Source organism: Anguilla anguilla, chromosome 18 (assembly GCF_013347855.1).
Source record: "Anguilla anguilla isolate fAngAng1 chromosome 18, fAngAng1.pri, whole genome shotgun sequence".
Taxonomy (NCBI): domain Eukaryota; kingdom Metazoa; phylum Chordata; class Actinopteri; order Anguilliformes; family Anguillidae; genus Anguilla; species Anguilla anguilla.
Genome location: NC_049218.1, coordinates 15,310,973 through 15,327,672, shown reverse-complemented (window position 1 = coordinate 15,327,672; position 16,700 = coordinate 15,310,973). Strand labels below are relative to the sequence as shown.

Genomic DNA, 16,700 nt, shown 5'->3' with positions numbered 1-16,700 from the left:
GCATTCAGACCTGCTGCTCTTGTATAGCAAATGATGAAAAGGTTTAAACATGCAACCCTATTGAAAGCCCAAGTAGGGTTTACCAAAACCATATTCAGTTTGGCTCTTACCTAAATTCTCTGTTTGCGGACAGTTCATGAGCCCTTAATAAATAAATACATTTATCTTTAATAAAGCTGGTAGATTTACCAGGATGAAGTTCTTTGCACGAAGATAACTTGACAAAAATGCCTTAACTTTCATTTCAAAGGATGAAAATATAACAAGGCAAACTTTCTTTAAAGAAGCGTGCCTACAATAATGTAAAATCTGCTCCAATAAAATTTTTTAACAACTTGACCACTCTTATTCTCAAATGAGATTTTGATAGTTAGATAAAGAAGTCATTTGAAAGAGGGGCTGTTATCTCTGGTCAAGCACGTTGATCCAACATACATACACAAAAATTCATTAAAAATAAACTGCTTAATTGGCTTTTATTGGCTTCTACCTGGAAGCAATTCTCTATTAAATGAGAATCTTTAATTTTTTTCACACGTTGTCACTCTCAATTAAAATGAGGTTCCCGTTCGGTTCTGGCAGGGAAAAATGAACTCACGCTTGGGAATATTTGGAATAGAATGATGCCACAAATAAAACACACTGCACAGTTAGCTTGGTCTCAGAGTACAATGTTACTTGCACTTACATACTGTCTGGGACAAACACGACCAATCTGAAGAGGCACCTGCAGCTTCACCACCCCAACATCTTTGACATGGTAAGTGGGCATTAACACGCTCTGTGTCAGAGTTAATTACACCAACACCAAAGATAGCAAAGTTAGCAATGTCTACCTACTACTGTATATGACTGCAGTAAAGTGTAGTTTTATATTGGACATTTGACACACATTTGCTTCTGGAATATCAACAGCTTAAATTGATTTGGAAAAAATTGCCAAACTCCATATTCATTCTTGGAGCAATAAGGAAAAATTTTAATTTAATAATATTTTGCAATTGTAATATTTTTATGTTTTATGTTCTCATTGTCTGTAACTGTATGTGCTGTTTTTCTTGGACATGTCTCTCTTGCAAAGGAGATTTTAAATGTCAGTAAAACTAACCTGTTAAAATAAAGTTTAAATAAAATGAATAAAGATTCAGCAATCCAACCGTGAATTTCGAATGTGTATGTCACATGGATGGACTGCTATTGAAGAAATTGCTTTTCATAAAATCATTCAAGCATTGTTTTCAAAAATTGGCCTTTCTGGAGTGCAATTTGTTTTAGATCAGCATGTCACATGGATGGCCTGCTATTGAAAAAACGTGTTTAAAACAAATCACTAAAAAGTACTCAAGCATTATTGTCAAAATCTAACACCTGCACTAGGGCCCACTTTTTGGCCTTTTTAGAATGAAAAAAGAGTTGTTTTAAATACGTATTTCACGTGGATGGACAGCTATTGACGAAAATGTGTTTTCAAAAATCACTAATAATAATTGGAGGCTTTTATTCAAAATCTAACACTTGGACTCGAGTCCACTTATATGCCTTTCTAAAATGCAAATGGGTTTAGTTCTGTATATCACATGGATGGGCAGCTATTGAAGAAACTTGTTTTAATTACTAGAAATCATTCAAGCATTATTTTCAAAATCTAACACCTGGACTAGGGCCCACTTATAGGCCTTTCTAGAATGCATCTGTAGATGTGTGTATCACATATATAGACTGCTATTGAATTTTTTGTTGTACAGAAAAACATCCAAGCATCATTTTCCAAATCCAACTCCTGGTCTTAGCATCCACATAAATGACCTTACACAAACATGCATATTATATGGACGGTCTGCTATTAAAATTTTTTATTATTATTATTATTAAGTTCATTAAAAATCTGAAAAGCTTAATTTTCTGAATTCATCAACTGGACTGGAGTCTACACAAATGGTTGGACAATTATTGAAAATTTTGTTCAACTGCAGTTCAGCAGTAAAATTACTGTCCAGACATAGGCCGTTCTACCAAGCAAAGCTGTTACCAATACATGTATCTCTTTTATAACATACAATTGGCTTTTAAACATAAAAGTAGGATGAGAATAATTATCTATACAGTGCATATTCAATAGCAGCGCAGTTTTGAGATGGTTCTTTGACGGCTGGAGTGTAATTCTGGCTGCTTTCACTCCTATATTTATGTTTAACTGAAAACACAAAAAGAATTGCAGGTAAATATGAATAAGACGATTGGACTACACAGTTCTCCCTCACCTTAGAATGAATATGCATTGTGTAAGATTTTACCTGCGGTCATTCAGGAGCTATTGGGGGAAAGATAACATTTTAAATATATTAAAAACAAAGGAAAACATTGAATACACACATGTTCTTACCCAGAGAATGAATATGTTGTATGAATATAACATTATAGCTATAGCCATTCAAAAGCTATTGACATTTTAAAACCAAATAAATGTTGAATGTCCAATATAAAACCAGCTTTACCATAGTCTGTATGTCTGTGTACCACTGCGCTGATGAATGCAACATCAAATGTGGTGATAAGTGTTGGAGTTTATTTAATTGGAGGGTGCCAATAATGTTAACACACATATCAAAGTGCAGGTTAGCAGCAGCACAAAATTAGTGGGGAAGGGGGGTTAGGAATTACTCAGCGGTATAATAAATTGTGACCATGTCCATATTTGTATTTGCACAATGTCAACACAGCTCCCACTAGTGACAGAGTAACTAATGACTGCATATAAATAGTAAATAGTGTGTTGAAATGCCTTATTCATATGCTGTTTTATAAATAGTAAATAGTGTGTTGCAGTGTTTGGCCCATATGCACCATTATAAAAAAGAATCTAGCCCCCAGGAAGAAGTAATTGAAATAATAATAATTTAAAAAATAATCTATTTGAAATAGCCTGTTGTAAAATTTGAGCTACTGTCTTTACTGCCACCTTGTGGTAGACCCAAATATATGACAGCACCTTTACAGAAAAGGAAGCAGGGAGAAGCAGATAACTGGAACTGCCCCTCTGCTGTTTATGAAGTCATTTTGTTAAGTTTCTCTTTAAAGACTTGAGTATTGTGTGACAAAACAGAACCCCAGCTAAAACAAGGACCACATCCTCACTTTAGAAAACATCACCATGGGGCTTTTATCAAATTCAGTTGCATTTTAGTTCAGTTCCAGTGACAGTGACCAATGAATTTATGTTCAACCAAAACATCCTGCAAGCTATCTGTGCAACTGGGTCATTTTGTTGAGTGAAAAGAGAAATGGTAGTGTCAAACACCGCTCTCCACTGCAGCGGAGAACCCATTTATATTTAGCATTTACTTTTATCCAGACAACATACAACAGCATACATTCTTTGTACATACAATCCATTTATAGAGCTGGATATTTACTATGGAAATTTGAGTTAGGTACGCTGCTCAAGGGTACAACAGCAGTGTCCCACCTGGGAATCGAACCTACAACCCTGACGTTGGAAGCCCAGTTCCTTAACCCTAACTATGCTACACCACTGGCATACCATCACAATGACACTTCAAACAGATTCTTGTCAAGATCAGTCTGTTCATCCATTTAATCATTACAATAAATCCATTTTTATTAGTATTTCTATATTGTCTCTGTTGTGTTGCATCTGGAGCTCCATTGTGAATTCAGCCATGAAAATAATCATTTATATAGTTATATATCAGATTGGGTCAAACATATTTTTCCATCACTGTCACAAATTTCACAAAAAAATATAAGAACACTGAAAGGAGTCCCAGAGCAAAGACAGGACAGAGTCAGGCACAAGCCAAGCTTCAGTGTGTGAAAACCAAATAAAAATAATAGAGCAGAATCAAACCTCTATTTAAAGCATTTATAACACCTTAATAAAAAATGCCAATGACATAACAGCAGAAGACTCCATGCTAATGTCAAAGAAGCATAAACACTTTATACTTATATTGTTTAAATAATCCAAATGTTTTGCAGTCAGACGTGAGATTAGAACTGTATCATTTACATTTTTAAATGTAACAAAAAGTCAAACTGCATCAAAAAATAATAATAATAAAATAATCACAGCCTGAAAACTGTTAACGCAATGGCATTTAAAGGCCTCTTTCAATCCTTAGTTCTATAACGGGGAATATGCATAAAATGTGTCCTTACTCTCTGTCACCTAGCCGTACCTCAAACAATGGGCAGAACACCAGGCTGAAAGAATGATATTTCAAAATGACAAATATTCATACAAAAAATTTACTGAACATACCCTCGCTATTTAAGAAAGGGAAAGAAACAGAGTGGGACTGCTCACTGTAGCAATGCTAATGCAACCCATTCCCCCGACAGTACTTAGCAGCATCATTGTCATGTGGCTCATGTCCACTGTGTGTTACACAATGTGTTACAATACACCATTCACTCATTCTTGCACCAGATAATCAATGCTCTCCCATATCAGCCTATTTAATAGCAGCTGTAGCCAGTTTTTCAGTCCTACAGTGGGGTTATCCTTTCTGGATTACCGTATTCACTTGAGAATCCTAAATAGTGCTGTCAAAGCCAAAGCTACTGTACTGGACAGAGAAGCCCCTCCCAGCATGACAATAGGGCTGTATGAGTTTCTGTCTCCTTTAGTGTCATGATTTGCACCTTTTATGCATATGCCCCATTGTAGCTTAACATTGTGATGACACGCTGGCTACCACAATGGTTCTACAAAATGGCACTCCATGGCAAACACTTTATTGAATCCTGTTATCACTTGCTTCATAAATGGTTGAGCACAATGTTCATGAACATTTGCATGGGAAATGCAATAATATGAAGGCTGGGTAGCTCGAGGTTTTGTGGTTTAGGACATCTGTTGGGGCTCAGTTCCTTGCGTAGTGTTCTCAGAGACAGGCGGCTCAGGCTCTTCCCCAATGGCCTCTAGTCCTTCTAGAATGTTCTGAACTCTGCGAACACCATCCCGCCTGGCCTGCCGCACATCTGCCCTGCCCTCTGGGTCAACAGAGTCCAGCGCTAGCAGTTCTTTCATCAGAAGCTCTTCCAAAATCAAATAGCGCTTGTCATTCTTCTTTCCATCAAAGCATTTGACTTCCTGCTCCAGTCTCTGAACCCTCTCCACAATCTTCTGTACCTTGGCCAGGCCGGGATGAGCCGGCGCCTCCTCTGCTTTCTCAGGTGTTACTTCCGGTTGAGCAGACGTAGCTTTTGGCAGGTCAGCTTTCTCAGGGATATGACCTTTGACCTCTGCCTTGTCTGGTCTCTCAGGTGGCTGTCGCAAATCAGCATCTCTGTGCACAGCCTGGGGGAACTGGGAAGTCGGAGTTTGAGGGTACTGGGCGGTCTGAGCCTGAGGGAACTGGGGGGTCTGAGTTTGGGGAGATTGGGGGGTCTGGGCCTGGGGAAATTGGGGGGTCTGGGTCTGGGGGTACTGGGGGGTCTGGGCCTGGGGAAATTGGGGGGTCTGGGCCTGGGAGTACTGGGGGGTCTGGGTCTGGGGGTACTGGGGGGTCTGGGCCTGGGGGTGCTGAGGGGTCTGGGTCTGGGGGTACTGGGTGGTCTGGGCCTGGGGGTGCTGGGGGATCTGGGCCTGGGGGTACTGGGGGGTCTGGGTCTGGGGGTACTGGGGGGTCTGGGCCTGGGGGTACTGGGGGGTCTGGGCCTGGGAGTACTGGGGGGTCTGGGTCTGGGGGTACTGGGGGGTCTGGGCCTGGGAGTACTGGGGGGTCTGAGCCTGTGGAAATTGGGGTGTCTGGGCCTGGGGAAATTGGGAGGTCTGGGCCTGGGGAAATTGGGGGGTCTGGGCTTGGGGGAATTGGGGGGTCTGAGTTTGGGGGTACTGGGGTGTCTGAGTTTGGGAAAATTGGGGGGTCTGGGCCTGGGGGAATTGGGTGGTAGGTGTTTGGGGGTACTGGGAGGTCTGGGCCTGGGGGGTCTGAGTTTGGGGGAACTGGGTGGTTTGTGTGTGGGGGTATTGGGGGGTCTGTTTTTGGGATGGGCTACTCTTCTCCTCGGCTGGGGCTTCTGGACTGGTGGCTTCCAGCTGCGCATACTGTTGAACCTAAAGGACAATACACATTATATTTTTATACATAAAATATGCCGCAAAGAGGCAACTTCCATTTCCTTCATCTGCTGAACCACACTATTAACTATGGAAGACCAATTATCACAAAATTTAATAAATTGATAATGAAATAAAAAATCAGCAATGAAATAAATAGATAATTAAATAAATAAGCAATGAAATAAATAAATTGATCATTTATAAAATTTTGTCACATTTGATCTTCCACAATTGACTGCTTTCCATATAATCAAATTTTCACTTTTGGTATTCATCTATTCCATAAAATTTCATGGAATATAACTAATTCATACCGGAGGTCGCTCTCCCATGACCTGAGCTCTGATTGGTGACTGTGACCTAAGGTGGGAGGGGATGAGGATGGGGGAGGCGTTACGATTGGCTCTCTCGTGGGGAGGCTGGACAGGTCTGGGCTGTTGGGTCCGTTCCTCCGGCTGTAGACGGTGATGGGTGGGCTCAGTTTGGGCGAAACGTTGGGGGTGCAGGCTGGGGTTTGGCGGGGCCTGAGTGTGGCCCCCTGCTCCTTCATGGATCACTGGGATGGGTATGTAGCCGGGCTGCAGCTGCACAGACTGAACCGGAGCTGGATGGCAACTCATCCCAAAGGAAGAGATCTGATCAACAGAAAGGGTTACGTCACTATCCTACACTCAAAAGAACACAACTCTTCCATTTTTTTCCATGAAGATCGCAGTCATTGCATATCGTCAAATCCAGCAGCTAACACTAAAACTGCTAAAGGCTGTAAATTTGACTGTATTCATTTTTTAAAAATTTTTTTATTGGGATTTGTGTAAAAACTTTACAATAAGTAGTAATATTATTTCTTCTCCATTTCCCACCCCTACCACTCCCATCCATATCCAAAGTAAAATAGAAAAGTCCTGAACTGCAAATTGAAAATCGATCTTCAGTACAAGTATACACCCAAATACAAACACATATCCTGTCTTATGTACACTCCATATTTTTATGCAGTCTATGGGATGAAATTTGAAGGAATAACATCATCAACAAAAGGCAACTATGGTTTTGCAGGTGAGGCAGTAGTCCAAGGCGCAAAGCAGAACCAGGCAGCAACTAAATCGGTTGAATACAAATTTAAATCTAGGATGTGATTTGGAAGTTTTATTGAAAGTTCTCCAGAGCAGGATACCAGTCAGTTTGCAGTGCGTAAACTGCTCACTACTCCTGCCAATGTACCTTTACCAATACCACGGTGCAAAGGGCACAGGCAATGGACTACTAAGCAGTGAAGAAATGCGATATGGGCAGATAAATCATCCTTCACCATGTTCTCAGCAGTGTGAGGCACACCTAAGGAAGCCTACAGTTTTCAGTTCTTGGTTATAACAGTGGAAGGTTTGGTGGTTTCCAAAATAGTGTGGAGCGCACTCGTGCCCTAACCTCTCCTTGGTTAACCCCAGCCGGGTCCAGGGATTTGATGCGTTCCACCTCAAGCACACCTGTGCATCTTATCAAGCCCTTGATTCGTTGCATCAGGTGTGCTTGAGATGGAAAATAAGGTCATTCAAGCATTTATCGGACTTTCTAGAATGACATCTGAGACTGTGTTTTACACCTCATTCAGTGTTCACCACTGTCAGTTTTACACAAAAGACCTTTTACTCGTGTGCTAAATTCCCTGGCAGTCACATTCTAGGGCACCTTCATGCACTTTGGGTCCTTTCTGTAATTAAGTGAAAACGTTCAGTGAACGTCATTCATTTTGAGGCAAGTGTAGTATGCCTACATTAAAAATTTAGTTGCTGTTGCTGAATGCTCATTATTATTATTTCTGCTTAACTGTGAAATCTCTCTTAACTGCATTGTTGAATATATCATTGTATAATTATAACTAACAACAAAGTTATCGCTAAATGCAGTTGTATACTTTGCTATGTTAGGTTTCCTGTTAGTTTCTATTAATTAGCCACGCATATCTCACATGTGCGTTGGTGTGTAACTAATTCAGTTTAATTGCAAATGGCATGTAATGTTGTAACAGCAAAGCCTTTTTCTTTGATAACCCCTTTGTGAAGATGCCAAATCTGGCCAATCCCTGCCTATTCATTGAGTGTTCTATTTAAGGCTTTATAACTCCAGATGTTAGCATCAGAGACATGGAAAATGGCTTAAATGAAGCAAGACACTGGAGTAAGGCAGTTTACAGACATGCACCCCCAAGGATAAACAGACTGTTTACTGTGCTGACAGGGAGTCAGCATGTGTGATAAAGAGACAGTGCTCAGTTGCAAAACATCCTATCGGGTCAGCATTGTGTAAACCTTTGGTTCATAATATATTGTAATAATATTAATTAGCATTGTTTGAAAGCCGACAAAGTGGTGTCTTTGGTGATGGAGGGCTGACTAAAGGTCTTGATACCTATTGGTCACTGCCCAGCCAGATACAAAGGTTAACCCGGTGTGGCATGCTTACAGAGATAGCACAAGTAGGATGGTTGTACTGTTTTGGTATGATTGTGTGTTTATTTGATCACTTGAGGTTTTCCTTTAATCTTTTTGTATATAAGGGTAAGAGTGCAATGGTTCAGGGAGACCCGTCAACATGGTCATTATATGCGTATAGCCATTCAACTAAACTCACTTATGCACCTATATTGCCATTTTTAACATACTGTACAATAAATTTCATTCACTTAAACCTGGCATTCCTCTTTGACTCTTTCCACTGCACTAGCAGTTTTAAGGTTGTAACATACAGAAAGAACTTCTGCACCCCATAATCACTTGCCTATACCCTAGTGTCGTAGCAAGATATACAATTATATTTATGCAGGCCACACAAGCCAGAGGCACGACTGTGTCTACCAAGATAGACAGCGATCTGTACAGAGCCACACTACAGGTGGAAAGCAGTCTCCTCCATCTGTGCATAACCGTTAGCACAGAGGAAAGGCTAAAATATTATTTTGGAGTCAGATAACCGAGATAACATTAAATTAATCCCGTTCCAGTAGCGCTGGATAAGACTACATGCGTTTATTCTCCACTCAGATATTTGCGCTGTTTGGTATATCTGAGGAGTTTCTTACACTGTTACCATTTACAATACTACATTAGTTTATATTCATAATTAAGGTAGAAATAAAGTGGTACAACTGCAAAAATAACCTTGGCAAAACTGAAGATGTTCTCCTTACTCTCCGTACTCTGGTGTCCCTTAGCTTCTCCAAATCTATGCAAAATGGCTAAACTGTGCTGTAAATCATAACATAATAATATACTGTATATCACTACAAATCAATTGCTTTGACTCATTGCTTTTGCATCATTGGGAATTCATCAGTTATAGGGTCCAAGATACAATATCTAGGGGTCCAAAAACCTACCCAAAACCTCTCTGAAAATGAATAAAATACTTTGCCCATTATATAATATATAAACTAGCCTCTTGTGATGGTTTAAGATAAAACACTGATATCACACAAAAAATAATGCAAAAACATTGTGGTATACATACCTATATACAACGTTCACCATTCACTCTTGCGTGTTTTTCTGTACTCTACAGTATGTAATCTTTAGTTGCATGGGGATGGGATGACATTTTTCTGTACTCTGTTTTACAAATGTTACTATTTATGATCATCACTCCCAGGGAAATTTTACATTCATCTAGCACATATCAGCACACAGTAAATTTGAGTATTTTCTACGCCCTAAGTGACAAGTACAGCGCATGGTGATACTAGTACCCCACATAATGTGCAACATTTACAATAAAATAATATTCCACCATTAGAAAAATGTTGGTGATGTGGTAGCTTCACAGAAAACTGGTAAATCAAACACAACACATGACTGAGCCACCCATGAACGCTTACACTACTACAGCAGGTGGAACGCCCGCATTAAAGAACAGCGCACAAGAGAACAGCGCAAACCTTTTGACAGACACTCAGTTTCATTTGTGGTATGACTTCTAACAAAGCAGGCCAGTATGAGCCACTATGCTAACAATGGCCAGGGTATGCTAACAATGCCACTATACTAATAGCTATTAGCTAGCCCACAATACAAATATACTGAGCATTATTAGCAAAGGCTAGTTGTCTATTATGACCAACGCAAAGGTAACAAAAGCAAAAATATTGCACAAAGTAAATGCAATGAGCCATGCCATATGCTATTGGAAAGCTTAAACCAGAATGAACTGAAAAGAGTTATAAAGGCATAAAAAGCAAGTGGGTTCTGTGTGTGGCCTACACCCGCTTTCTATCAGCATGTTTATTTCTCAAACGGATTAAAACAATAAATGACCACTGAATTTGTATATTTAAGCCATATTTAGTCCCAGATATTGATAGTGATAGTAGAGTGACATGGCATAATTACACAAGAATTCCACATGTTAATTTTGTTATTCAGTGAGCAGTATTTTTCATGCAGTTTTCCCATACCTATTGTTGGCTTTATCTTGTTGCTTTAACGGAATACAAATTTTTGGTGTTCTCATGTATTTATGCACTCCCGAATAGACGCTATTGTCCAATGTGTCATTCTAGTTACAGATGTGACCCTGGGGGGGTGCTTCTGAAATGGACAAACTACGCGTTGATGGTGGCATTTAGAAACTCTGTATTTGACATAGTCGTCATGTATTGTCTATTAATGAAGCTGGTTAATTGTTTCCATTCATAGTTTGGTTGCAGGAACACTGAATGTTGAGTTAAGCAATCTCGTGACACCTGCGCCAAGGCCACTAGGGGCCTTGTGTAAAGGGGTTAAAGAATCATGGTTAGCGTGGCCACTTATAATACAGAATGCCTATCTGATGTTTTTGCTTATGTAAGTAGGTATATATTGTATCATAGGCTTTTACATGTTTAAGTTACATTGTGTATATCTGTTTGTATTGCAGGAAACCATACATTCATACATTAATATGTACAATCTTGACTCGGTAAACAAATGAACTGCACCTCTGTGGCTGTGCCAACTTCGAATCGAAGCCCTGTGGTGGATCAGCATCACTAACCAGTCAGTTCTCCAGAGTAATTTCAATAACTTGAATTACTGTTGAAAGCTTTCTCTACAGTATATACAGAGTGTTATGTTAAGTAAGTTTAAGTAAGTATATAAGTTTATAGTAAGTTTTTTGATATTCAATTCTGATTATTTCTGCATAATGACCGCCATTTTGGTCAACTGATTATATCCCTCTGCGATCTGCATAAGCAGGTAGTCCAGTCAGAATGCACTCTTGTGTGCCGGTAAATAACTATTAACTTGGGAACATGGGAAAAGCCTGGAAAGAAGGAAACTAAAAAAACTAGTTTAAAAAAAAAAGTTTTAAAAAACGATGCTACAGGAACAGCTGACAGGCTAAAACCTGGCTATTGATATCCCCAAAATGACCTCTTTAGAACACAGGACACACTAAACAATAAATGGACATGTACAAATAATGTGGACTATTCAAAATTAAGAATGTGAGCTAGTTTGCTTGTCATTGCTAGGACACTAAAAGTGGTTTGTTGAAACCTTGTTGGGGGTGGAAGCTTACAACATAAATAAAAGGCTACAATAAATTTAACTTAAATGATTTTGTGCCAGACAATTTCTTAACAAGCAGCCGTGGTATAAGCGTGATAATGTACATGCAGCTTGTCAACTGTCTCAAAATAACCTCCTTCAAGGTGATTAAGATCCCTCCCCTGTGTGGGAGTATTTTGAAATAACTGACAAGTTGGCTATACACTACCCCTTACATAATATTCACTATGGTCTAGATATACAGTCTAGATATACAGTCACACACACACATTAGATTTCTTGCATGATGCATAATTGTTCACTGAAAAAGATTAACATTCAGATGTTTCACATTGTATTTTTGGAAAAAACAGCTTTCACAACATACACACAACATTGCATCATTACAATAGAATCTCAGTGTGTCTAAAAAAGTGTGTGTGTCTGTGAACAACGAAACAGTATCGGTACCACAATGCACTGCTAAAATGAGGAAGTTGAAATGCATTTAGTGGGAATAGTTATAACTGCTTCCTGGCATGAGCACTGTTGCGCTGTACGACCTCTCACCTCAGGTGCTTGTGATACAGGTGAAGAAGACATGCCCAAACCACTGTGAGCGTCAGTCAAACACCCCTCTGGAGACATCCTAACAGGGGACCTGGGCCGGGAGGGGTGGGTTGGCGTGGGAGAGGGGGTTCTTCCTTCAGCCCGAATCCTCTGTATGGGAGCTGGCTGAGCAAAGGGATAGCCAGGATGGTGCTGCTGCCACAGGTCCAGGTTGTCATGGGTAACAGGAATGGGGATGTACCCCTGGCGCAGCGTGGGGTACTTCATCTCCCGCACATAGTTCTTCAGAGGTTCCTGAGCAGGAGCTTCACAGGGTCCATTCGAGGTCTGGCTCTCCTGAAACACAGAAGCACACACAGGGGGATGACTACTTCTCCAGTGATGATCTGGTGGAGGGTTTCTTGTTCTCTGTGATCAGCTTCTGCATATTTCACATGTATGGGGGCAGACTGGCTATATCTCTGCTGCTTCTGTGTCTGAGCTCTTGCATTTTTTAGCAGGGTGTATTGCTATAGAGCACTGAGTCATAGCTGTCCTCATGCAGTTTTGACAATGATTGCGCATCACAAAATAAAAATAACACTACTAAGCGCATGCATTATTAGTAGCTAAATACAAAAGGTAACATGCAAGAGGCTCCCCTCTGCTAAAAAGAGAACACACTATACCCAGTCTGAAAATTGCCTTGGTGTGCCCTTTACTGTAACCAAATGTCAACAGGGTTGTGTCAATGAATAGCGAGTCGCAGCAAATTCTATAACTTCAACACAAGAATTCAAACCTTTGGTCTAAAGTAAATATCTTTCCTCGTAACAGGCAATGGATCCTGCTGTCAAGAGTGGCATGGTGGGCCTAGGAAACAGGCCTGAATTAAAATAAATACAACTGCAACTCAACACTCTTTTGAGGCTCTGTGAAAACTTTAAACTGCTTTACTCCCAGTCCAGAGATTAAGCAAGAGTACTACAGTAGCAGCTGTCTGTGCATTTAATAACTAGAATATTTAAGTGCTGGAAGATGTACAGAACACTAATGACTGCTGATGTAGATATCACATTGTATCCAAACTAACATGAAATAAAACCGAATTCAACACCATAAAAAGTTAAACCAGCCTTAGTAATATTCATTTTAGCCTGCATTCTGTGTACAACTTTAAAAACTTTCACATTTATGTGTGAAATACTGACACAACAATTTCATAAAACAAGCAGGAAAACAATGGCAAAATAGGAAATTTCATTTACTGATTCATATGTTCATCTGCATACTGTATAGGAATGGCAGGCAGGCAGGACTGCTCTAGAGCACTGAGTCATAGCTATTCACATGCAGTTTAGACAATTACTACTCATATAAGGAGATCATTTCCACACCACTGCACATAACCCAACTGTAAATGTCTGAATAGCCATACTGTATTTTTCACCACCATCTTCCGTATCTGTCAGGATTATACTGTAGACTCTTAAGTACGGTTGTATTTTCAGTTTGTAGGTGTGGTATACAGAGATTAAGCTGTATGGTGCAAGCTCCTGAGGTTTTTATTCCAAATTTGGAATGTCTCATCACAACTGTAGGCCTGTCTAGCCAGAGCTTTTTCTTCTGCATGTTAACACCTGTACTACATTAACACATTCTAAATTAACACCTATACTACACTGACACGTGTACTAAATTAATACCTGTACTATATTAACACCTGTTACACAAATGGCAAAAGGATGCAAGATGGAAGCCAAATATAAATGCAGATGAAGATGATCCTGTTGTTTAAATATTGAATCTGAGGGTTGATTGAATTGGTTTGGTCTAATTCACCTAATTATGTTCAATGAGATACTTAGAAAATACTTAGAAAATGAAGCAGAAAACTATTTGGCAGCATAATGTTGTATACAATTACTGTATTACAAGGGCATTTTCCTCATATATCGAATCTACAATTCTACCGCCCTCCTATTTACTTAAATTACACTGGGGTGTAAAGTGGCTTTAAAGACAGCCTTTCCAGTCATAAATAATTCCTTTAATTCAAATCTGCAAATGGCAACTACACTACATCCATGTGGCTACTTGGATCATAAACAAAAATAAATGCTGGTACATTATTTCTCTCACTAGGTTGAGAAGTATGCGTTTCAAACAAAAATTAATTGTGCTCTTACTTCAGTGCTTTGGGTTAAATACAGAAGTGTGTAGCTGAAAATACACTACTAAAAAATGTGAGTTTTATAAATCTTTGGATACAATTCTGGTAATTCCTCTCTAATTATCTTCTACACCTCATACATATTCCAGAATTGGGCATATAGGACTACCTTCAGCATATAATAATTCATTGATAAAGGCAGTGTGCTGAAAAGTTTTAATCTTTAGAAAAATCTTAAGTGGAAAAAATTGTGCTGTGCTGGGCTGAGGTTTATGAATGTAGCTTGAAATGTAGGCAAGCATATGTCCTGTAACACCCATTCTGAATGTGTATTGCTGTCATGGTGTAGATTGTTGTTCCTTTTTCGCACATTGTCCTAATGCTGTTTGGTCCTTCAACACTTTTAAGAGCGACTGACATGTTTACCACATTTATACAGAATCACTGAAACTACCAAATAAGTCCATTCATTCTGTGTGTGAGCTCAGACTGACACTAGTTCCAAGGCATCTTTGACATTTCAAAAATTTGGGGACTTTTGTTGTATATCTAACTGCAGTCTCAAGTACAGAACTTAAATATGTGTATTAGTGTAGTCCATGAACTACAATCCTAAGACCCACAAAGCTTGTGATTTTGATTTATTATTTCAAATAATGGACCTATATTTGAACTTCCAAAATATCATATGTGTAGCTGAAGTACACACAGTACGACCAGTTTCTTTCTGGCATACAGGCAGGCATGCAGTTGCCCAGCACCGCACCAAGTTTATCTCCTGACAGCTGTCTTTCCAGCACATTCTGGGTGACACTAACTTTGGACAACAGCAAGTGTTGATCTTTTAAAATGGAAGAGGCCAGCTGGCTGACAGTGAATCTCTACCCCCGTTTTCCTACAGGGTCTGACGCACATTGAATCTTACTCTGTTCTTACACCTGGCGTACTTTGATTTATAATAAGCCAAACAATCCAATTTTAACTTGCCACCTTCCTAGTCTTAATAAGTAAAATGAAAAACCGTAACCATATATGTTTATTTGTTTATTTATTTATTTGTTACAGCCTCAAATCCCTTGCAAGGTAAACTTTTCCGTTGGAAGTAGCATGCTGTACTAGCTAGCTACATTTTATACCAGGAAACCAGTGCGTAGTCTACGGAGCTTTAAATAAACATTATGAAGCAGTCCTAATACTCTGTGGTATGAGTGACTTTACAGATGACTGCAGTACGTCATGCACAAAACAGTCACGGTTAGATCATAACACAGAAATATTAAAGGGCATGTAGGCTATTATTTAACCCCTTATACATACGTTTTCAAGCTGTTTTCGTAGCATACAATTGATAAACTATTCTACCACCAAAGGCTCGGATAAAAATATGTTATCATACCACAGACTTATTCGAATAGGCTATTAAATGTTTGCGCCACTGCTGTTCGAAATAGCGAATTTAATACCAATGAAACTCAATATCGAAATGGGAAGATAATATTACCTTATCCGTTTACATATTATAGAATAAAATGTGCGCAACAGCAACAACATATCCAGCAATACCCCGCCTCTGTAAATATGTACATTTTTCTAGAACACCATTTTGAGTCTGCGATTTATGTTAGCAAGCATCGTAATCATCGCTAAAATTATAAACTTCAACGCTATCTCTCTCTCTCTCTATCACACACACACACACACACGCACGCACGCACGCACGCCCACCTCGCTAAGCGCTGGCTACATTTGCCAGCACATATATTAGTAATACACCCACCTTTTTACTGTCGTGTCTTGGGTCATTCCAAGTGGTTATTCGATTGTTGTGATCAACAAAAAAAGGCCATCCAGTATGAGGATCAATTTTAATTTCCCATCCCGGAGGCAGAGGGTCGTTCGTAGCCATTTGTACCATTGGTGACTGTATCTTCCTGCTCTGTAAGCTTCTCGGTGCTGTGAAGTGTGCCATTATATACGGCCCACAGACTTTAAGGAATCCGTTCGGTGACGTGTGGAAAGGGGGTTGGAAGTTTCTCGAATTAGCCCCATCAATGCTTGGAGTCCTAAGTTCCAGCACTGTTTGGGAAGTTCTAGATGTATAAAAAGGAGGGTGTGCTGACTAACCGCTTCTCCATGATTAGTAATCATAATAATAATAATAATCAGGGCGATTGGTCATATCATATCAGCGGTTAAACCTTGTGGAAATAAGTCGCCTTCCAGTTTTTTCACTTAGGTTTTTTTTCGCAAAACAAGTATTATTAAGCGTCAATCTATCATTCCCATCGTCACTCGGTCAATAAAACATTTTATTTGTAGAATTAGTTCTGGTTGGGTTCACCACGTCGGAAGTCAGAACTACCAGCAT

At 39.5% G+C, this 16,700-nt stretch overlaps 1 protein-coding gene across 1 annotated transcript; it reads right to left on the bottom strand.

The window, feature by feature from the left end:
- Positions 1-955: 955 nt before the first annotated feature.
- bag3 (BCL2 associated athanogene 3) lies at positions 956-16,378 on the bottom strand. The gene is made up of 4 exons (XM_035400936.1): positions 16,110-16,378; positions 12,181-12,516; positions 6,403-6,723; positions 956-6,082 (listed from the first exon to the last, which is right to left on the bottom strand). Exons 1-4 carry the CDS (start codon positions 16,299-16,301, stop codon positions 4,868-4,870), a joined length of 2,064 nt encoding a protein of 687 aa, XP_035256827.1. The 5' UTR covers positions 16,302-16,378; the 3' UTR covers positions 956-4,867.
- Positions 16,379-16,700: the final 322 nt, after the last annotated feature.

Coding starts and splice junctions, on each gene's coding strand:
- bag3 (XM_035400936.1), bottom strand. CDS start 16,301: ATGGCACACTTCACAGCACCGAGAAGCTTACAGAGCAGGAAGATACAG. Junction 12,517..16,109: donor CAAGACACGACAGTAAAAAG/GTGGGTGTATTA, acceptor TCTGTGTTTCAG/GAGAGCCAGACCTCGAATGG. Junction 6,083..6,402: donor TCATGGGAGAGCGACCTCCG/GTATGAATTAGT, acceptor ATTGTCCTTTAG/GTTCAACAGTATGCGCAGCT.